The sequence below is a fragment of the Phycodurus eques genome, chromosome 15, assembly GCF_024500275.1.
Source record: "Phycodurus eques isolate BA_2022a chromosome 15, UOR_Pequ_1.1, whole genome shotgun sequence".
Lineage (NCBI taxonomy): Eukaryota > Metazoa > Chordata > Actinopteri > Syngnathiformes > Syngnathidae > Phycodurus > Phycodurus eques.
The window spans coordinates 15,949,250-15,972,962 of record NC_084539.1 but is presented as its reverse complement, the minus strand read 5'-3'; the positions used below and the strand labels follow the sequence as shown (position 1 = coordinate 15,972,962).

General features: G+C 39.5%; 1 protein-coding gene across 1 annotated transcript in view; it reads left to right on the top strand.

Moving 5' to 3' along the window:
• Positions 1-22,763, top strand: part of sfswap (splicing factor SWAP) — a 49,803-nt gene extending 27,040 nt beyond the window's left edge. Inside the window, exons 14-19 of the mRNA XM_061698218.1 lie at positions 75-271; positions 9,817-10,178; positions 12,366-12,497; positions 14,509-14,646; positions 15,334-15,406; positions 19,152-22,763. Of these exons, the coding sequence (XP_061554202.1) occupies positions 75-271; positions 9,817-10,178; positions 12,366-12,497; positions 14,509-14,646; positions 15,334-15,406; positions 19,152-19,217 (968 nt within the window). The 3' untranslated portion in view covers positions 19,218-22,763. The remainder of the gene's footprint in view (positions 1-74; positions 272-9,816; positions 10,179-12,365; positions 12,498-14,508; positions 14,647-15,333; positions 15,407-19,151) is intronic.
• The last annotated feature ends 950 nt before the right edge of the window (positions 22,764-23,713 follow it).

The window sequence follows — 23,713 nt, the reverse complement described above, 5'->3', positions numbered from 1 at the left end:
CAGAAATGTATTTAACAGTGGAAATAAAAAAAAAGTAAGACAGTCTCTTTGCTGTTTTCACCCTTTCATCCTAGCCAAACAGAAACTCGAGGATCGTCTAGCAGCTGCAGCCAGAGAGAAGCTGGCGCAGGCATCCAAAGAGTCCAAAGAAAAACAGCTACAGGCAGAGAGGAAGAGGAAGGCAGCGCTGTTCCTCCAAACTCTCCGCAACCCATTAACAGGGGAGCCAGAGGCCAAGAAAGCTCAACTTGCCTTATCCACACACCTTGAGGTAGATAAATGTTTGATAAAGGAGTTTTTGTAATTGTCAGTGGGTTCATGTTCATACATATATTAACTGGACCATTAACCTACTCACCCTTACTGAAATCATGGCTAATAATTTTTTAAAACAAATTGTTGGCACCTGAATAAACCAGTGCTAGTCCATCTTCTCACATAATGCCTCTTTCTTCTGACAGATATACACATGAAAAAAAAAAAAAAACATAATACATTCCTTTACCATGTGAAATATGTCAGTGTCACAGTTTCTTCCTGACCTCACTGTCCTCTGTGTAAGGTACCAATGCAGGATGGGGTTTTAGGCAACCCGCAAATTTGCAGGGTTCATTTTACTAAAATGTTAAGAACACAAAAATTTACAGATTAAAAGCAATTTCCTTGTTCGTGTAAAAATCTGTGTAAAAACTGCAAATGAAATTATCAAATGGTGGTGATTTGAGATGTGCCATGACCATGCTCGTGACTAAACACATAATCATGTTTCCCCATTGAAATGAATGGAAATGCAAATCTGTTCGAGCTTCCCCAAAAAAATACCCAACAAAAATGTTTGTTTCTTAAGCGAAATAATTGTATTTTTTCTACTTTAGGAAAACATACAGCAATGACTTAATTTAATCAAATGTATAGAAATTAAGCATTTTATGTTCCGATCAATAGACTTCGTTCTAGTCCTTCTTGTGTACGAACCTTGGCCTCTTGGGTGTAGTATAATGTAGACATACGGATATAAATGGAGCCGTCTCAACTCCTCAGTAAGCCGCAGTCACACTAGTCATTCTTTGTAGAGGATAAAGAATATATGCATTTAAGTATTGGCACATTATTTGTCTGCATGTGTTGCTCCACTGTTTCCATCTGTTGCTTCGCGGTTATAACAGTGACACCAATACTATTCAGTAGCCCGACTATGGTGTTTCCCATTATGTGTTACTATTAGGTTAGTGGCAGAGTTATATGGTTGTTTTAAATACACAACGTGTAATTCTTTAAGTTTGACAGTAAAATTCAATTGGGAGAGGCAATAAACAGCTCAAATCCTCTTGAATAGTTGTTCACTATCTGCCAAAGTGCTGTTATTGGGAAGTGTGTTCAGTTGAGTTTGCTGCCACCATGCAGCGCTCATATCTAAAATTTTTGCTCACAAGTCAAAGCAAAAAATCATATCAAATTGTAGATATGTACTCATTTTAAGAGTTGAAAGTTTGTTTGTTGAGTCAACCTGCATGTTTTATCCAAAAGAATTACAAGACACTACCTTACAGAATGTAAACGAAGTACAGTAAGACTGAAGAAATTATATAAGCCCATTGTCCACATTCAAACATTTGAAGGAAGAATTCTCTCTCATCAGGCATTGACACGCATGAATCATTTGTATATGGGGCTGACAAAACCCATTTCTGGCCCTGTATAATCGAGCTAGAAACCAGCTGACTAAAGAAATTAACATTGCAAAGAGGATCTATGCAGCAAAGTTGGAAAATCAGTTTAGCGCAAATGACTCTAAATCAGTCTGGCATGCATTCCAATCGCTGACTAATTACAAGCGACGATCCCCCCAAGTTGAGAACAATAGCACACTAGCCAACGACTTGAATACCTTCTACTGCAGATTTGAAAAGGACAGTTTCACACCACACACCCACCCGGCCGCACCCGCGACCACAATCACACCTCTGACTTCTGCGTAAACCATCCATGAACAGGATGTGAGACGCATCTTCAAACAACAAAAGATTAACAAAGCGGCAGGCCCGGACCATGTGTCCCCATCCTGCCTCAAAGTCTGTGCGGACCAGCTCGCTCCAGTCTTCACTCAGATCTTCAATAGATCTATGGAAAGTTCCATCCTGTTTCAAACGCTCCACCATCATTCCAGTTCCCAAGAAACCTGCAATCTCGGGTCTGAATGACTACAGGCCTGTCGCTTTGACATCTGTGGTCATGAAGTCCTTTGAACGTCTCATGCTGGACCACCTCAAGAGTGTCACAGGTCCCCTGCAGTTTGCCTACCAAGTGAACAGGTCTGCGGATGATGCAGTCAACATGGGACTGCACTACATCCTAGAACACCTCGACAGTGCAGGGACCTACGGGAGGATCCTGTTTGTGGACTTCAGCTCAGCGTTCAACACCATCATCCCTGAACTCATTTCATCCAAGCTTCTCCAGCACACAGCGTCTCACCTGCCATCTGCCAGTGGATTTACAACTTTCTGACGGGCAGGACACAGCAGGTCAGGCTGGGGGAGGCCACCTCATCCACACGCAGCATCAGCACTGGGGCGCCCCAAGGTTGTGTCCTCTCTCCACTGCTCTTCTCTCTCTACACGAACGACTGCACCTCAGCGAACCCGACTGTCAAACTCCTGAAGTTTGCAGATGACACCACTGTCATCGGCCTCATCAAGGACTGTGACGAGTCTGCATATCGACAGGAAGCGGAGCGGACAATCAAAACTGCTGAAAGGATTGTCGGTACCCCCCTACCCACCCTTGAGGACTTGCACGCTGCCAGAACTAAGACAAGGGCATGCAAAATCCTCTCGGACCCTCCACACCCCGGTCACCAGCTCTTCCAGCTCCTTCCCTCAGGTAGGCGCTACCGATCAATGCAAACTAGAGCTAGTAGACATTCCAACAACTTCTTCCCTCTTGCAATCAACTTCTTAAACAGCTAACCTATAATTCCATTACAACAAGCTGGCAATTTTTTGACTTGAGTTCGTTGTTACATTTCTGTGGGGCCAATTATGTATTACTCGTGCACTCAATGTGGTTGTCTCGCCATGCTGCGATATTTGCATATACTGGCCACTCATGCCAGAGTAGAATCTGCTCCATTTGCACACTGATTGAGGAGTATCTGTAACATTTGCACAACCAACATTGTCCCAGATTATCGCACTACTCGTCACTTTATACCGCATACACTCCTTGAAGTCTCAGCGCCCTTTGCACAATGGTCATTGCACTGGACTATTGCAATATTAGTCATTCGCACTGCTCTAAGTGCTCGAGGACCCGGCATCTTTTTGCACAATTGTTTTTTGTCAATGTCTTTATGTCTCCAAAGTGTTCTGTAAATTGACTGTCTGTTGTACTAGAGCGGCTCCAACTACCGGAGACAAATTCCTTGTGTGTTTTGGACATACTTAGCAAATAAAAATGATTCTGATTCTGGAGAAATATTCATATGACGCAACCCAAATTTTGATGATGTGATTTCACGGAAAGAATGTTTCAATAGTCTTTGTCTTGAGACACCTCTGGACTGCACATTATAAATTAACACTCATCACACAATGGTGATAGAACTAAATGCCAAACAGCACTGCACAACAGCAGGAAAACAAGAAGTCATTTAGTCATTGTTTATGGCTGCACCAGAGGACAGTAACATGAAGTGCCCATTTATTGGGTATGTGATTTCCTGTGATATTAATTTTTGGAGTTTGTGACACAAAGCATGTCGAGAAAGCTGAGTTAAACAATATTAATTAATAGCTTAGTTTCATTGCCATGTCTTTTGTTGTTGTTTTGTGTGTGTGTGTGTGTGTGTGTGGATTTGAGGTCGAATAAGGCACAGAGCTGTGATGTGAGCAAAGTGTCAGCAATATTTGAGATCAACAGTAGTGGTTGAGAGGTTGGTACAATCATTAGTGTATTTGGAAACTGACTCAGCACACAACCCCAGTTTGTGTTCCAGGTGATGTGCCTTCCTGAACAGCTTTCCATCAATGGCAGAGAAAGTTTGAAAGCTCTGCCCGTTCGAGTTGAGGCGGCACTGTGGTTTTAGTCACTTCATAAAAACGTCAGCTGGAGCGTGATGCTTTGCTTCAATTAGAATGTTTGCACCAGCAAAGTTCACCAATCATATAATTGGGTGTGACAGGTATACCTAGTGCATGCCGCATTACTCTTGACTAGAAACAAGCAGCCGTGGTGACAGTTTGGCGCTCTGTGTTCATAATGCCTCGCTCAATTGCCTGTTGGAGTTCCATCCCGGAATCTTCAAAACCCATGTCAATTAACTAGCCAACATTTTTATCAAGTTATTCTTTTTGTGTGTGTGTTGAAGGTGGACATACCAAATGAGCGAGGAAAAACACAAGACGCGCTGTAATTTTGACAGTATGTACTGGGATTACCTTTTACATTAATACCTCATCTCAAAACAGACATATGTTCTAAGTTTTTATATACTTATTATTTGGTTTATTGTTGAGTTGTTTAGAAATCTTTAGTTGTTTTGGGTGACAAGGTATTCCTAGTGAGAACAAGTGTGTCCGGGATATGATTGTACGTTGATCTTGACTCATCATTTCGTGTTCTTAAGTCTTATGTGATTTCCTGTAATTTATTAGTGACCCAAAAAAAGTTTGTTTGTGCATCCATTAATTTTAGTAAGAGAACCTGCTCAATCAATTGTATACTTTGACCAATAAAACTAGGTGAAACCAATAAACATTTTTAGATTGTGGTATCCTTTTGAAGGTAGTGTACCTTTACTTTTGGTAAATGATGGTGCAGAGATAATTGGCCAGTCTGTTCTTGATTGTAAAGTTAATAGGAGTACTTCAATGGTTGTGAAATTTAAAAGAAGACAAACTGTGAAAATCATCCCCTGTAAATACAACTTTGTGGCAGTCTTTTGATGTGCAGATGGATGACAGTTCCTGGTGGGAGCCCACTGGTTTGTGTGTGTAAAACTGGCTTGCTGCCTTGTAAGCCAGGTGTGTGTGTGGACACTTCTGTCACTGGTGCCATTTCTATTTAACCTCTGCAGATGGTCTTTCAGTGATTTCTGCTGCGGCCATCAAAGAGTGTAGAAAACAATCCTCTGTCACTGTGGCATTTTATCTATGTATGACTTCTTAGCCACCAATAACAGTACAGTATTTGGAAAATCATTCAGAAAAATCAGGCAGGGTAACCAAAACTTAGTTTCACCATTTGAACCATATTTTGTCTGCATAGCAACATGTTGGAGAAGTCTGTTTCCAAATTGGTGAGATCAGTTTGGAGAAGGCTTTTTTCTGTTACACAAAGAAAGTCCCATTGGACGACTATGGTGTGCAATGTGCAATAAATTACGACGCAGACCAAGCAGTAATTTGGCATCTGTTTTATTTTTACTACAACTGTGTCAATGCCAAAGTTTGCATGCAACCATCACAGACAGAGCCTAAACTCATCTATTTAGAAAATAATTAATCCTGTCATCATAAAAATTTAGTACCTTTAGTCTGTGTAAGGTAGTAGGTTTCGCAAGTCATTAACTAGTAGACATTGTTAGACATACTTTACAATGATTGGTTAATGTCCCTGCAAAACCCTTCAGAAATACATTTACTGAAACCTTTCCGCTAGTCATCTTGAATGAAAATGCCATGTTACCTACAGGTAAAGATTCTTCAAAGCACGCCAAACAAGTTCTAGCGATTTTGGTTGACTTTGTGATGTCCTAAATGATTTTTGTCTTTCTTTTGGCTTTCCTCTGAACACGTAGATTGCTACTTTTCAAAGAGCACCAGTTAGGTTTGAACAGAATGTCTCTTGTCATATTTTTTCAGCTTTAGATGTCTTTCAATTCTCTAGTTTCCCCAGTGGTGTACCGTAGTTTTAAAAATTTTAATGATAGTGACCTGCCCGTTTTGGGAATTTGCAAACTAGTTTTTATTTCAAGACCATGTGTTTGTCAATTTTTTGGTGTTGTCTAGCCTGTTTTGCACTTTATATTTTATGCAAACTTTTGAATGTGATTTATCCTCAAAGGACAATTGAAAGTGAGCTAAATGCCAGCTGTAATGAAATAGAAGAAATTAATTAAATTGCATCAATAACAGTTGAACTTGAAGCTAAAAAAGTTAAAACTGCCATTGAGGCTTTGTGAATCCATTTGTATTTTGCCATGTCACATCTATATACTTAAAGCTCAAAATTTGTGAGTCCGCTTTCAAAGAACTTTCTAGAGCAAAAAACGTTTTCTTGCACGTTTTTCAACGTTCCTGCATGTTTTTCCGGCATGCTTTTGCACGTTCCGGCACGTTTTGCAATAAGCCTCCTCCTCGCATGTGGTTTCAACGCCTTCTTTAAATACCAAACTAATAATACATATCATGCCAGGTAATTCTTAATTTTACATGCGACCAAGGACATCTAAAAACATGCAGAAACATATACTATAAGGCGAGGCTTATTGCAGAACGTGCAAAAAAAAACGCCAGAACGTGCAAAAACGTGCAGGAACGTTGGAAAAAGTGCAAGAAAACATTTTTGCTCTAGAAAGTTCTTTTGAAAACGGACACACAAACTTTGAGCTTTAAGTATATAGATGTGAGAAAAATTAACTGTGTTATGCTGAGTAGAATTCCAGGTGAAGGAAAAACCTATACATCTATTGACACTGGACAAAGAGGATCTTGCTTTAAAATACCCAACAGAGTTTTTAAACTCTTACTCCATCTGGACTTCCTCTAAATGCATTCAAGTGAAACTGGGAGCCCCTATCATTCCTTTAAGAAACTTAGATCCTCCAAGACTGTGCAACAGGCCGCGCATGGTTGTAAAGCAAATGTTGCCTAACGTGCTTGAAGCTATTATAATCACAGGTCCTTCTAAAGGTGAGACAGCATTTCTACCCCGAATCCCATTTTATAATGATTTACCAGTTCAATTCAGACGGCTTCAGTTTCCTATATCAATTTGTTTTGCAATGAGTATCAACAAGTCACAAGGTCAGTCTCTGAAAGTTGCTGGATTGGATTTGCGTTCTCCATGTTTTTCTCATGGTCAGTTTTATGTTGGTTGCTCAAAGGTTGGCAGATCTAATGATTTGTGTATACTGGCAGAGAATGAGATGACAACAAATATTGTGTATCCTGAAGCATTGTAATAAAACCTTGAACTGTTTGATGTGTACAATATTATTGCATGTGAACTATTCATGAGATTTGGAGTATTGGGCTTTCCACATAAATCTATGCTATGGTCTCTTCTTAACATCTTCTTTGTGCCAATAGTTTATATTAGGCAACGATCTAATATCTTCTTTATACCAGTAGTTTATATATAACTAATCAATGAACATTTTAGGTGATAAGAGAATCGCTTTGACATAATAATAATGTGCCTACCATCAACACTGTTATTTATTGTTCCTGTTGCTAGTTTTCTGACTTAACTGTATCAAGCAGGTGAGACACGACATTTTTCCATCCTGGTGTTGAGATAAGCTTCCCATAAATCAGAGCTAATTTTAAACAAACCTTGCTTCCTGTCATTTCATTATCTCTGCCTGAGCACCGACTCCCGATAGCGCACCAACAGAAAGGTGTGATAAATATTTCTCTCCCGACTTTCTTGACTGTTTGTTTAAATAGCTATTGATTGTCCTATGAACCCACCACTCCACTTTGCAGACATAGCCGCTTTATCTCATTTGCCTCCTGCTTTCTTCTGCTTTCTTCGTCATCCCTCCTGTTTTCCTACATGCTTCCCTTGCCATTGTTTAACGTTCAGTCCATGTCCACAGTATTTTACCAGATTGGAATGGTAAGGATTGGGGTTAAGGAGAGGACAACCTTTCAGAAAGCTATACCGTGTAATAACCCATACATATTTGAATTTACAGGCTCGTTAGATTTCACCTGTCTCTTCCTGTTTGTTTCATTTTGTACAGCAACCTGTGAATGCAGAAAACTAGTTGATCTTCTGCTGGCTGTGTCAGTTATGGTTTGTGAAGGAGTCCCAGCAAAGATTCAGCTTTATGCCCAAATCTGAAGCTTCCACAAAATCTAGTACACTCTCTGGCCTACTTAATCTGTGCAAATATGTTTATATAATGTAGTAGTAGTAGTAGTAGTAGTGCCCCATGGATTTGCATGTCTGAAATGGGATGACCCCAATAGCAACTCAAGCTTTAACCTTGAAAGATGAAATTTGACCTTGCAAGATTTAGGGTCACGTTTAATCCATTGATGGACGGTGGCCATCTTTTCAGCACCCATTCACAGCAGTCCACACTATTGTTAACAGAAGGGGCAGCACTGGAGTAATTAGAGGCACGGTGCAGCTTGGCCAGGCAACTCCATTATATTGTTCTGTAAACAATGGTTTTCAATCAGAAGAATAAAAGCTTTACAGGCGACAACACCTGGAGTAATACATTTGCAAGAGAGTTGAGGGATTTTGACTGGCTTAACCAGGCCATTTGATTTCCATGCTCTATTTAGACTTCTTATTCTTGCAAAGTGCTCAATCTTTGGGTCTTACAGTTGAAATGAAAGCAATAGGAGATGTTAGCCACTCTTCCATTGTACTGATACAGTTGTGGTGAGAAGTTGACATACACTCGTCATGGGCATGGATGTCATAATAACTGATAACTCAGAATCTTGCAGTTGCAAATCCCAGAATGCTTTGCTAGTGTGTTGGCTCATCACTAGACCGGCGAACGCCCCTTCCCTTTCTGTTGCAGTCGTTAGCAACTATGCTACCAGTGTCCTCGGGCAAATTTACACTTCCCCTTCCCAAAAATGGCCAAACGAAAGATGAAAAACAGTTAACTTCCAAGACAGGTGGGAGGCAGATTATCTGTTCACTAAAGTAAAAGACAGACCTGTTTGTCGTGTGCGGAGCAATGTGGCTGTAACAAAGAATATAACATAATTGAATTAATGTTTTTTTAATGCCCTTTATCAACTCCTAGGCAGGGACTGTTAATAATTTGTTTGGATTTTTATTGAAGGATATTCTTATTTTTTGGGGTTGTTTTGTTGTTGGCCTTTGAAAAAAGATTTACATAGAAAAGAGAGGTAGTTTGAGATAGATAGATATATAGAAGATAGAGAGACAGAAGAATTCATGTTATCCATTTAAATACAAAACAACAAACAAATACCTCTGATGTCTTTTATCCCAAATTTGATATCTCGTGTTTATAATATTAAAGTCTGTTTATTCCAGATTCAGTGTTTCATCAAAATGTAAGTTTGTTGCCATATGATAAACTTTAACGCTACAGTTCTGCAGAGAAGGGAAACATTTTTCATTAAATATTGAGTTTGGCCCGCGGCGTTGTCAAAATTTTTTATTTTGGCCCACTGTGAATTTGAGTTTGACACCCCTGCTCTACACTGAGCTGCCCTGTTATCCTGCCTATCCCACATATACATACTTTACTGCATCTGTACATGATGCACTCAACAAGAAAAACAACAGTGTCCCATCGTGTCAAGGGACTATATACACTGTACATACACTTTTTCTACCCAGCCTGCCGTTTACGCTAATCTCTTGCATCTCACTAAATGGATGGCCCTGTTTTTGATTGTATACCGAGAAATAAGCCATTTGGGAATTTCTTTCCTCTCCTTCACATCAAATTGACACAGCGACTGTTGAATTCAATTCATGAATAGTTATTTTATGTCTTTTAGAATAAATACTTAAAGACCTCAATGCAATTGTGACTCAAAAAGATCATTCCCTTACTGAATTTCCTTGCTCTCATTCTGTTTATAGATGCAAGAGGCGCTGTCTGTTCTGTCTGATCTTCCACTGTCGCAAACGTCCTCTGCAACTCCTGCGTATCTTCAGGATGAAAGGTCTCACACGGAGAGCCGAGGAAGCCGTCGCAGCAGGGAGGCGCCGTCCTCATCACACTACTCTACATCTCGAGGCGCAGATAGAGACTCAAAAAAAGGCAGATACCGAGACAGTGATCGGGAGAGACGCAGAGCTCGAGAAGACAGAAATAGGGACAAGGAAAGGGAAAAAGACAAAAAGAAGAAAAAACACAAGAGGAGGTCACGGTCAAGATCCACATCGAGGCCAAGGAGCAAACACTCCTTTTCCAGTGCTTATAGAAGGTCGCACAGGTCACGGTAAGAGTCATTAAAATTCAGTCATTGCATATACACAATTTACATATTTGTATTTTATTTGTTGTTAAACATAGTTTGTGGAAAGTAAAAGACTACTGGATTTGGTCCCCCATCTACTTTGTGAATACATATTTTTACTTTTCTTCATTCTAAACAAATGATATTCATTCTCTATAGGGTGAATGTCATCGTCTCTCAGGAAGAACTATACATTTTGAATGGTGTCCAAAGCAAGATGGCCAGATGGCCAAAATTAGTCCTCATGCATGCTAGGCTTTACACGATCAGCATTTTTGGGGCCGATCACAGAGTTTATAAAAAAAAAAAAAAAAAAATCACAAGATGGACCAATGTGTCTATTTAAATGACTTGTTCATATCTTTTATATACGTATGTACTGTATACTGAGTATCTTCAAAAATATTCTCTTGTCAGGTTATGTATTCTAATCTGTCAGGTCAAACCAACATTACAACATGACAAATAATGGGTGCTAAATTACTGTAACTAATTTAATTTATTGTAATTAAATTACTTCACATACACCAAAACTTTAGCGCATGATTCAACAGAACGCTGGGATACTATGTCAAAAGGCACGCAACTAGGCTAAAAAGAAACCATCTTTTGGATTCAAATATACTGTACACGACAGCTACGCGGAGTAAATGTCTTTCACGGATCATTGATCGGATTGGCGAATTATTAAAGCCGGTCAGCATGAAATGCCAATTATCGGCTGATACCGATCAAGCCGATCAGATCGGTTTGAAGTGTAATGCATGCATATTGGCCAAAGGGGTGAAACAAATTCAAATGAGCCTCTGCTTATTCTGTCCCCCTTTAATGTGAAGTAAAAGTGATGCCTTGACTTACGAGTCCACACTCATACCTCAAAACACTCATGACGTCTCAAATAATCTTCCTCATTAAAATAAATCGAAATGCCATTATTTGCTTCTTCTGGTGTGCACGCCTTGGCCACCAAGGGGCAGTATAATACAGAGACTCACGAAAAAGTGTTTCACAACTGACTCCGTAAGATGCCATGACATTCGTGTTTTTTTGCCAATGGTAAAGAATATGTGAATGTGTATTGTTGTATTGGCTGTCCACATGAGTTGCTTCACCATTTGTGTTGAAATATCTATTGCTTAAAGGGTAACACCACGACTATCAATGCCATTCGTTACAGTCTTTAGCATTGTGCATTGTGTGTTAGCATTAAGCTAGCAGACAAAGTGATGTGGTTGTTTGAACTACACTACGTGTCAATCTCTTTGACCATTAATCCATAAATAACAACTGGCAATAAACATCTTGAATTGTTTTTTTTTTTTTTTCAGTATTTCCCAAACCGCTGGTTGTTGTGAAGGGAGTTTAGTTGAGTTTGCTGTCATCATTCAGCACTTTTATCACAAATCTTTACTAGGAAGTCAAGAAAAAAGTTGGCCGAGCGTCAGCTTGCATCTAAAAAAAAAACTTATAACCAATACACAGTATAGTACAGTATAATACAGAATTGTGTTACCTTGACCACTAGCAGTAGATCTTTTTCAAAATTTTTGTCTGGAAAAATTGCCAGTGCAAGGAGCACCCGAGGGCTTATAAACACAGTAAGCGCATCAATTTTATTTTTGCTTCATCACCAAGCCGCCAAATTACACTTTTCCGTTACTGTGAAGATGTGCACACAGTGGACACATAATGTAAAGTCATCTTACCTTGGCAGGTGCTGTGATTTTAGTTTGTAAAAAAAAAAAAAAAAAAAAAAAAAAAAAATGTTCAAATGGCCTCAGCAGTCTCTTGAATGCTTGTGTGTGAACAATAGCCACTTTGAACTGAGATAATTATTACCACAATTTTGGGGGGCCCGAGGCTGAGTGAGGCGTTTGTCTTAAATTAATGACACATAAAACAGCTAATAGGGGCACAATGTCTATTCGAGGGATGGCCACGATTTGACCAAATATAGTATGTTTTATTATGTGGTTCGCTTTCACTATCTGAGCGTTCTCCTTATGTGCCATAAGATTCTCAAAACAAATGACCAACTCTTTGTAGATCTGTTCTTTGGTTTCCTTGTAAACTCTTTCTTGCCACCTAATCACACCTTTTGGAGGTATTTTTCAGTCCTATGAGAGTCTCCTGAACTCTATTTTACACTGTCTTTGTCTGTCTGACAAGATCCCGCTCACACTCTCCAAGTAGAAGGGGCCGGGAGGGCCCATCATCAGAACGGAGACATGATGTCAAGGATCATGAGTACCATCATCAGAGCAGTAGCTCTAGCTTGGCCAGGGAGCATTCTACATCCAGGTGAAGCTAATAGCTCAAGTTCACACATACATTGCATTTATTACATAGAGCCCTATATACTATACCTAGTGCTGCAATTTTAAAGTTGTGCTTTCAGGGTTTGAAAAGTGCCAATTCCTTTTACAGCACAAGTCTATGACTAATTTGCTCGAAGGACCAAACATATGTTCATCAAACTATACATAAAACATACCTCTGCTATCGCATAACAGTTTTGTTTCATAATGTAATACCATCTCTTTAATGTGATAATGACTCAAAGTATGTACTATAAATTTGTATGCAAACGTATTTTCCCACTGCTGTAAGATGCTGGAAAACCTTAAGATTGAAATTTAAAGTACATAAAAGTGCTTTAATTTGACATTTGAAAAGTTTTACTTTAGTAAGGAAATGGCTGGTGTGTTCACAATTTCCATTTCATTCATTTTTGTTTATTTTTAATTTAAGATGATTCAGTCAAGTAATGTGTATTTACATTGTGGATGATAGAAACCCTTTTAGCAGCTTCAAGACAATTTTACACGTAATAGAACGTTGAAAATAATGCTTTGCTTCATGTGTGCTCGAGTGAACCTTGGTTTGAGAAACCGACTGTCTGTTAAGACACCGAAAGAGTGAAAAGTTAAACACTACATAGGATGTACCCCTTACCTTGCCTTTTCAACAGTCACATCAAATTAATTCAAAGGGGAAATTAGCTTAATCCTAAAATCAAGTAATCAGTAATCAATTGTAGCCTTAGGTGTAATCAATTGTAGCCTTAGGTGTCCCATTTACAGACATTGATACACTTCTGTCACTGCCTGGTAACTTGATAATCAGCGTGATGTGGGGTATCATTCCTTGCTTGAACAAGTTGCAGTTATGAGGGGTATTTTAATCTGACAAGCTGCATTTAAGTTTCATTTGGTTCTTTTCCTTTCCAATCTGGGGACAGAAAACAATGCTTGGAAAAGGCAAGGTGTTTGTCACACCGATTACAGGCCAATCAGATCAACAAACTACCGTGCAACACAACGACGAAAGAGTACAAGCACTAGGCCTACGTACAAAAGCCTTTTCCCACCAGTAGACCTGTGGGCCAGAGATTGTGTGAAAAATTAATTTCCCTAAATCACCAATTTGTTTGTAAATCAAAATGTTCCCTAGTCTATCACTAACCTACACTAACACCGTAAAGTCATGAATACATTTAATATTTGTATAGAAAACAAAATATGGCAGTAACCATGTGTGCCGTTTTAAACCAAGAACGTCATGTGCTTGTTTTTCCGTCGAAATTGTGCCGTACAAAAAGGATGGATAAGTGATTGGTCCAAATAGTTTCAGGCTGGTCGGACTCAGTCTAAAGCTTGACAAGATGAATTTGTTAGATCTAAATCTTCATTCTCGCAAGTCAATTCATCTTGTAAGGTCTTAGGGGGGTCCGTTAGTCTGTTATTGATGGATGTGCTGCTCATTGCTAATTAGTGTTCCCTTCTGTACTCATAAAGGAAGGGTTATGCTCAGTTTATCAATTAAAACAGTTGTCAATCACAATTGTAGCTTAATTAAGTCACTTGTACAAACCCTTGAGCTCTGTTGCGCCAAGAAATGGAACAATCGGCTTATGACAACAACATCCCAAGTATTTACAAATGTCAAACCAATAAGAGTGCTTTTTATGATTAATAAATGTATGCCCTTGGCACTGTTTTCTGGAGAGTGGGAGCAGATGTTCAATATTCAATTTTAATATTTTTTGTCACGGTTTTATTGTAACAGTGGGACTATTTGACAGACAACGATTATTAGTGCATGTGCACAATGCATTTTAGTGTGCAATGTGCTTCGGTAGACATGCTAACAAGACATTGATGTAAACTGGAGCTGACATTTTCTCTGAGCATTAATTTACAAAGTGGCACTTTCCTGAACACAAAAACCCATCCCCCTTCGCAGATGAATTACTGCTGTATATATTCAAAATATTTAAGAACCCTCTATTTGTCACAATTGTTTCACGCAGGTCCCCTCTTGTAAAAAGGAAGAGCTTCATGTCCTTAGGAACCAAGAAAATGGCAGGTTCCTCGGTTTCCCCTTACCAATCACCCAACAGAGCTTTGTCCCGATCATCAAGCCCTGCCTCCAGCCTGGCCCAGTCCAGGTAAGCCTTTAGTTTGCTTTCCCTCTTTAGACTATCCTAAACAAAATCTTTTATCATATTAATCCGAATGAATCAATTATAAATCGACACATAATTGAATTAGCTGCCAAAATACTATTAGTTGGTGATTCTTGTGCAAAACAAGGAACACATTAAATTACAGTACACTTGGAGCTAAAAACTAGTAATTTGCTTAAAAACAATAACGTTTATCAGTTTGAACATGAAATATATTGTCTTTGTAGTGTCTTCAATTAAATATAGGTTGAACATGATTTGCAAATTATTGTATTCTGTTTTTATTTATGTTCCAACTTCATTGGAATTGGGGTTGTACAATCATTTCATTATCAGGGGTGCACATAAGTGGTGCGAATGTGCACTGAAAATAATAGCAGCACCAGATTCATGTGTATCACTTTGCATTTGCGTACCAAGATGTTTTTATTCTGAGCAATGTTGACCACTTGATGTGATACCTTATGGATGCTGGTTTATGATTTGCTGGTAGATGCTTCCCCTTCTTGTCTCCTCATTTGACTGTTTCATGATTCCCGTGCTGCTTTGAACATTTTAGATCATGCATATTGTATGACTCCTCCTGTTTGCCAGATTGGTTTCTTTCTCTTCCTTTCCGCTCTGCTTTTGCTTTTGTCGAACACCACTTATCCTCTCGTCTCTTTGCAGGGGAGCTTCTCAGGAGAAAGAAGAGCCTGTGTCCGCTTCCATAGTGTCTGCTGTTCAGTCCAAAATTACTCAGGTATTGTGCTCCATGCTCTTATCCTAATTATGCCTTCTGTTGAACTTCCCAACCTTAAACGAGTACTGTTAACGCCACATAATATGAAACAACCAAAACTGACATAATTTGCTCCGCTTCTCCTCAAAAATAGTAAAATAATCAGTCTACCACATTTGAATATTGTGCAAACGATGTACATGTTCGACTCAGTAAATTCAAAGGACATTTTTCAGTGTAGTGAGTTTTAGTTGGGAAAGAAAGTGAAATAGAGTTTGTACAGGATCCACACTTCTTTAAATCAGGTGGCATGAAGCTTCACATTTAATCTTTATCACCTATAGAATGTGTTAAGCCAGTGCATCGCTTTTATTGGAACTTCATTTGGAAGAGTGACAAGAATGACACTCGCTAAAGTGAGAGAATGCATTGCAGGAACGCATCTCATCAGGAGAATTTTTGGATGCACGTTTCCGTTTAGAGCACTAGAACTAAGAGGTCCAAACCACACGAAAAGAAATGGACATCTTTTAAATAGTGGAACTGTAGATTCAGTTGGTGGTGTGGTGCATGTAATGTTCACTGTAGTCCTTCTCTGTAAGCAGCTGACATTAGTCAGTCTAACCGTGCTCTCACTCACCTAAATATACTCCGACCTTGGTCAACACTCTGTCCTGTTTAACATTACAGTGTCAAATTTATGGCAGTCATCTTCCTGCTTTCCATAATCGGATGCGCACTCACATATCGTTCCTGGAAGAAAAATATATTGTATGATTTGTAGAAAACTTTCAATTGGAATTCTTGGTGAACAAAAGGGAACGCTGATAGTTGAACGTTTATGTCACTACTCTTGTTTCTCCAATCGAGTTTCCAGTGATAACAGCAGCACCGTTCCGAAACCACACATCTCGAGCTCATTGATAGAGACAAAACACATTTGTTTCGCCAACTCACCATTCCTCTTGCCTGTGTCACACCATGGCTCCCCAACTCCTGCTGTTCTCTGCCGAGTGACTTTAGTCACAGGCACTTGTTAAAACTTAAGCCCCCACCTGTGATGTTTTACAAACACACCCTGAATAATTCAACACCTAATAGCCTCGTTGCTATTCGACTCATCCCGCCTCGTCGCTTGTCGTTGCTTTCTCGTTTGCTCATCCTCTCTGTTGTTGGCTTGTTTCAAATGCATTGTTATGCATTAATCATTCAGCATTTTATATTACATACATACCTGTACTTCATAAATTTTATACGTTTTGTCCTTTTTAGAGTATTATTTGGACATAGCTAGGTTTAAGGGCTAGGCTGGTGAACCCCAGAAAAAACAGACAAATGTTTTGTTAAGGCGGTGCAGGGTTTTTAATGAGTCGAGAATGAAATGGGATGTTGTACCAACTTTGTATCGTTATCACAAAGTAAAACTGGGTTCTTATTGCGCAAACATACCCTAAAAGAAACTCACTTCTATATACCCTTTCACACTGCCTTTCCGCTAAATTGGAACATCACAGACGCGACAGTAGTGCCAACATTTATTCACCTGTTCCTTTCAGACAGAATTAACTGAAGAGGAACTCAATTTCTGTATAGTTTACGTTTATGGTTTTGTTATTTTGTAATCATGATGATAAACAGTATTTATGCGGTCCCCGGAAGTAATCTTTTTTTTTTCCGCACATGACAAAAACACATTTATTTAAGGATGAAGTAAAAAGAGACACAATTAAGGCATCAAGCTGTTTTTTTTGTTTGTTTTTTTACTGTAACTGTTATATTTATAATACTAGTAATACACCTTTAACATTTTACTAACCCTATTTTACAGTTCTATTTTTCATTGTGTTTGCCTTCTGTTGGGAATTGGCTTGGTAGAAATTGCATGCTTCTTCTGCATCATAGTCACTCAAGTTTAAGGAACCAATTTCCTTGCTCTCGAAATCGCTTTGGTTCCCTTATATGCTAATAACATCCTGATCGGTCTCACTTATTGTCTCAAAGTGAGTAAACAGAAATTGGTTTACGCAATTCCTTCAAGGAAAGGTAAATCGGATCTTCCGGGAACTGATTAAGAAGGTTGAAGGAGGACACAAGATGACTGTCAAGATGGCACTAGTTGCAGGCACATGCAAAACGATAATCAAAGGTAGAATAAGAAATGTAGACTATAAAATGCTGCAAACGGCTCTTTATGGCAGACTATCGGTGGCTGGTGGCCTGACTCATGCACGCATTGACACTGCGCTCTCACACTGGGAGGAAGAAAGTGTGGCTACAGGCGCTGCGCAGGCACCATGTCAGTGTGAGCCATCACTGACAAGTGTGTGTTTAGTGTACATTTCCAGTCACTGGGGGGCAAGAATGAAATCAAATGGCCTTTTGAGTGATGTGATATGACAATTTCTCACCCCCTCTGTGATTACAGCTGTTAATTTCTCTTTTCTGTCAGCAGAGCTCAGGGGTGGATATTTGTCCGTGTGTGAATGAATCACTCCCGGGATGTGTGCTAGCACATCCCTGGAGGAAGGAAAATGAAAGTGCAAACTAAAGGCATTCTTTGACTGCTGGGGATGTGGTACCCATCTTTTGAAGGGTTCAGGGATGTATTGTATGTTTGTGTGTGCCGAACGGAAAGCAGGAAGTGCATTGCAAAAGAAGAAACAAGGCTCCCTTGCCATGCAGCAGCTGTAAAAACATGTCTGTCCTCGGCGTGCATAGTGCTTCATGCGGTTGTAATTTGAGTGCTTGTGGCCTTTCCATCCATGCTGTTTAAACCCCAGTTTGCCTCCGCAAAGCTCTGTGCTGAAGGAGGTCTCTCAGCTTCTTGGAGTCCGCAGAGCTAGGAGTCCGCAGAGCTAGAAGGGCGCCGGAAAACAGAACAGCCAAGGACATCCAAACATAGTGTGGACACGTGTTTTATTGTGGGCCCATTAGAGTTTTGCTTGCCCTCAGATGGCCAATTGTAACTGTAAAACTCTCTGTATATATATATATATGTGTGTGTGTGTATATATATTTTTTTTCTTCTTCTTTTTCTTCTGAGACAACCAGAACAGTCCAGTTCTTTCTCAGAAAGCAAATATTAATGTGACATGAGCGAATTAGCACTTAGCACAAACTGTAATATCTCATAACTCTCATGCTCTGGACATATGAGACCTATACTGTACCTACAGGAGGCTTTATATTGTTAAAATGGCATTGATGGTTGACCTAATTTTCCATTAATCCAGAAGATGGTTTTCCACTTTCAAAAAGTAACCCTTGAAAATGCAAAAAAGCAAATTGCATTGAATGCATCAGTTGAAAAGAGAATAACAAATTACAAGGGAGGAGAACCATTTGTATTTACTTCTTGACGTAGAGCTGTTCAAGGTTAGAAAGACATGAGTGCGGCAAGAAAAAGGGCCACTGTAGCAAAATGGACGCAGTGAAAGACCATAGTACAGCGTCACGGCGACTGGGTAAGCTAATGTTATCATAACTGTTTATTTTTGTCAGTTCTAGCCATGTATCCTCAAATGTTACAATGTTGTGGCAGCAACAAATTCATGAATGAGAAATGGTAACGTTTCGGCACTCTTGGACGCCCGCTTGCCCAGTTAGTTGAAACAATACCTGGTATTGCCAGCTGAGAAGTATCAATATGTGTGAGCAGTTGTAAGCAGAACAGGTACTTTGCAGTGTAAAAAGATGCATAAGACTATTAAAGACTTTAGAAGGTTTTTCCTTATTGAACTGTGTTTCTTTCTGTCACTCTCTTTAGGGTCTGATGGCAAAAGTACGTGCCATGCTCGCCTCATCAAAGGCTTTCCAGCCTCCCACTTCCTGATGACATCTTGACCTTCTATTAACCAATAGTTTATCATTGATTCATCTTGATTTGAGTCAGCAGATTAACTCAAATCACCCACATAAACTGAAATATCTAGTTTGACTGTCTACCCGAGAAAGTGTCTCAGCAGCTGATGATGGTTCATGTCCACAGTCGTTTTTTTCACATCTCAAATACATTTGCTCTTTTGCTTTTAAAAGTCCCTAATATTGGAACTTATCCAAAAGTCTTGATGCTCCTTCTATGAAGGATATTCAGTATTTACATCTGTCACCTCGAATTTTCACCTCCAGAACCTTTCTACATATATTTTAATTTTGTACTTCCCTTTAGTGCTAGTCTGGCCTTGTATTTCTGTTCCTGATCCAAACTAGTTAGTAAGGTTTAATAAATGATTTAGCTGTGGCTTGTCTGTCACTGTCCAGTCCCAAAGTAAGTTTTCATTATTTCCCCCAACCCACCCTAACCCAAACCAAATGTTGGGATGATGTTGTGACTTGGGTTTATATGCGTACTCACTTTGATAGTTGACTGCTGTCCTTATGTCAAGTAAGTAGAATAAATCCGGACAACTGACCTTCATTTGTATGTAAACCGATCAGATGGAAGAACATTGTTTTGTTTGGTTTTTTTGCCTCCCAATTTAAATAAATTAACTGTACTGTGATGTTGATAAAACCCCACAAGCCAATCCGTTCATTGTCTGATGTCCTCTGGGTGTTTTGTTTTAAGATGGCACTTGTGACAAACTGAAGTTAAACTGGGGTGCAGAAATCTTTTTCTGACTTTTCCCCGCAACCGCAGGCAGCGTATAAGCTCATAAAAGATGAAATGTTCCGAAAGATAGCCTGTTTAATACCCCCCAGAGCCATAAGTTGATCAGCAATACATTTTCTTACAGACAAGCCATAAAGGGACCCTAAAACACGGATGTGGTGTTGTCTGTCCGCCAACAACACAACAACAACCAACCGCCAGCATTTAGTCTTGCTAAATATTGCAAACACATAATGAAGTCTCCCAAAAGCATGAAGGGAAATACTTTATGGTACAACGAAACTAAGGTTGACGATTTAGTCATGATTCTAAAAGGAATGTTTGCTGCAAAAACAAGAACACAATAGCAACACTGTTATATCGTGGTGCCAGTGTCATGCTTTGGGGCTGTGTTTCTTCAGCTGGAACTGAGGCTTTAGTCAAGATGGAAGGACTTTTGAATACTTCACTGTCAATATTTTTGATAGAAAACTGAAGTTCGAGAAGAAATTCACTTCAAGCATACTGTATGGTCAGATCAACAATTCTGTTGAATGGCTGTAGACGAGATGCCCTCGCAATTACAAGTTTGCAAATAATGCCAAGACAAGATATGCCATGCTAAAAAAAAAAAACAACTCATACCCAAAGGAATGTTTTTTTGTTTAGTTTTCACGTTCTATGTAAACTATAAATGGTTTTAATTTTCTTTATACTATGCTCATGGAAATGCTTTTATTATCACTATTATACAGTGCCACCAGAAGGTATTTACACCTTCACATTTTCTAGAGTTTGCAATGTTAGACTTGTTCTAAAGCTGATTTGATTAAATAAAAAATCTACATAAAATATCCCATAACGACAAAATAAAAACATATTTTCAGACATTTGTGTAAATGTATAAAAAATAAAAACATTCAAGCATAATTGGTACATAAGTATTCACACCCTTTGCTATGTCACAAATACGTAAGCTCAGGTGCATCTGATTTCCACTGATCATCCTTGAGATGCTTCTACAACTTGAATGGAGTCCACCTGTGATAAATTCATTTGATTGAACAGCGTTTGCAATGGCACACACCTGTCTATATAAGGTCTCATAGTTGGCAGTGCGTATCAGAGCAGAAACCAAGCAATGAAGTCCAAGGAATTGTCTGGAGACCTCTGAGACCGGATTGTGTCAAGGCACAAATCTGGGGAAGGATACAAAAGAATTTCAGCAGCATTGAAGGTCCCGAAAAGCACTGTGGTCTCAAATATTCGGAAATGGAAGACGTTTAGAACCACGAGGACCCTTCCTAGACATGGCTGTCCGACCAAGCTGAGTAACTGAAGAAGGCCCTTGGTCAGATACGTGAACAAGAACCCTACGGTCACTAAGGCGGAGCTCCAGTATTCCCTTGCGAAGATGGAACAATCCAGAAGGTCAACCATTGCTAACGCACTCCACCAATCAGGCCTTTATGGTAGAGCGGCTAGACTGAAGCCACTTTTCACTAAAAGGCACATGGCAGCCTGCTTGGAGATTGCCAAAAGGCACCTTAAGGATTTTCAGACCTGCAGAAACAAAATTCTCTCGTCAGATGAAACCAAAATAGAACTTTTTGGCCTGAATTGCAAGCGTAATATCTGGTGAAGAGGCACTGCTCATCACCTGGCTACCATCCCCTACATCATGCTGTGAGGCTGTTTTACTGCTGCAGGAACTGGGCGGCTAGTCCGCATAAAGGGTCAGATGACAGCTGATAGAGCAGCAAATATAGAGAAATTCTTCGAGAACTTGCTCCAGAGTGCTGTGGAACTCAGACTAGGGCATCGATTCACCCTCCTACACGACAATGACCCAAAGCACACAGCCAAGATGACAAAGGAGTGGTGGCTTCAGGAGCCACCTGTGAATGTCCTTGAGTGGCCCAGCCAGAGCTCGGACTTCAATCCAATCGCACATCTCTTGGAAAGACCTAAAAATGGCCCATCCAACCTGCCCGAGCTTGAGAGAGTATCTGCAGAGAATAATTGGAGAAAATGCCCCAAAACAGGTGTGCCAAGGTCATAGAGACATACCCAAGAAGACTGCTTCAGGTGCTTCAACAAAATATTAAGCCATGGGTGTGAATTCTTATGTACCTGTTATGTTTACATTTTCAATAAATTCGCACAACTGTCTGAAAATGGTTTTGCTTTGTCATGGGGTATTTTATGTATATTTCAAATCAGCTTTACAATAAACATCTGTAACATAGCAAAATGTGGAAAATGTGAAGGTGCTGGCACTGTCTATATGGGTTAGGTTTAGGGTTAGGGCTAACCCTACAAAGTATGAGGGCAATAATCAACTATATTGTATGAGAGGTCTTCAGCATTGAAACTATTTTTTTTCAGTAGAAGTGAAAGGCTTTATTTTAATAATTTTTTTTTTTTTTTTAAAGAGTAGATTACACGTTTGGGCACTGAATCATTTAAGAAAAGTGTACTTATCAATGTTATGTAAGGTGAGAATGTTTTGACTTATTTGTCTTACAGTATCCTTCTAGGAACAATGAATGTGCAGACAAATTGTTCTCCTTATACTGTGCTGATCATTGCTAGGTTGAGCAGGTTGCAAATGAAGCCATCTTTTGGAAGACTGCTGAATTTGTTGAATCTTGCTACGGCGATAAACGGGTCAATTTAAAAAAACTTTTTTTTTTTTTTTTTTTGTTGGTGTTTCTCCCCAAATCAGCAAGAGAGGTCCCTTGAGGCAGTGTGTCTTTTGGATCAAAAATTCAGCAAGCAGTTCATCTGGCCAAGCCAAAGAAAAGGCACTTATTTAAATATTTTTGGCCTTTATCTCCCTGTAAAGCTGCACCGCCTTTGATAAGATGAGCTTTGCAGCTTTTTTTTTTTTTTTTTTTTTTTTTTTTTAACAGCAAATTGTGTGCCAGCACAAAGAAATCCCCAAATATGACGCACACAGTGTAGTGAGAGATTTAGACATGGAATTGAGACCATAACTCTTGCTTAGCAAAGCAAATATGCCTTTTAAGCATATCTGATGTTTGGAAGATTTGGCTCTTTTTGTACATATTTTAGAATTAAAAAAGAGAGGGGGGTAGATGTCAATAATCTCACCTGCCCCATTGACCCAAGAGGCATGTTTAGCATAATGGGTACTAATAATAGAGCTGAAACTATGAGTAAGATGCAATGGCCTACACACGGTTATGTTTTGAAGGCAAAGTGAAGATTGAGGCATTTTAAAAACATCCCCTGTTCTCTGTTGGATTTTAACTCGATTTTCAGATTTTATGAGCGCACTTACAGGCTCGGTTAAGCAATTAAATCAGCATTTTTCACGCATAATGTGAACACACCAAGCAAATGCTGACCCATCTGAAAAGACCGAGTCCATAGAGCATATATGCAAAACTCAGGCCCGGGAGCCAAATTTGGCCCACAATGTAATTATATTTGGCCCGCAAGACCACATAAAATGTGTATTAGAGCTGGCCCACCAGTATATAGCACATGCACCACTAATATTACAAGTCCAAGAATGCTTTGCAAGTATGTTGGCCAATCAGTCTAGACCGGCGAACGCCCCTTCCCTTTCTGTTGCAGTCGTTAGCAACTATGCTACCAGTCTCCTCGAGCAAATTTACACTTCCCCTTCCCATAAATGGCCAAACAAAAGATGGAAAACGGTTAACTTCCAAGACAGGTGGGAGGCAGATTATCTGTTCACTAAAGTA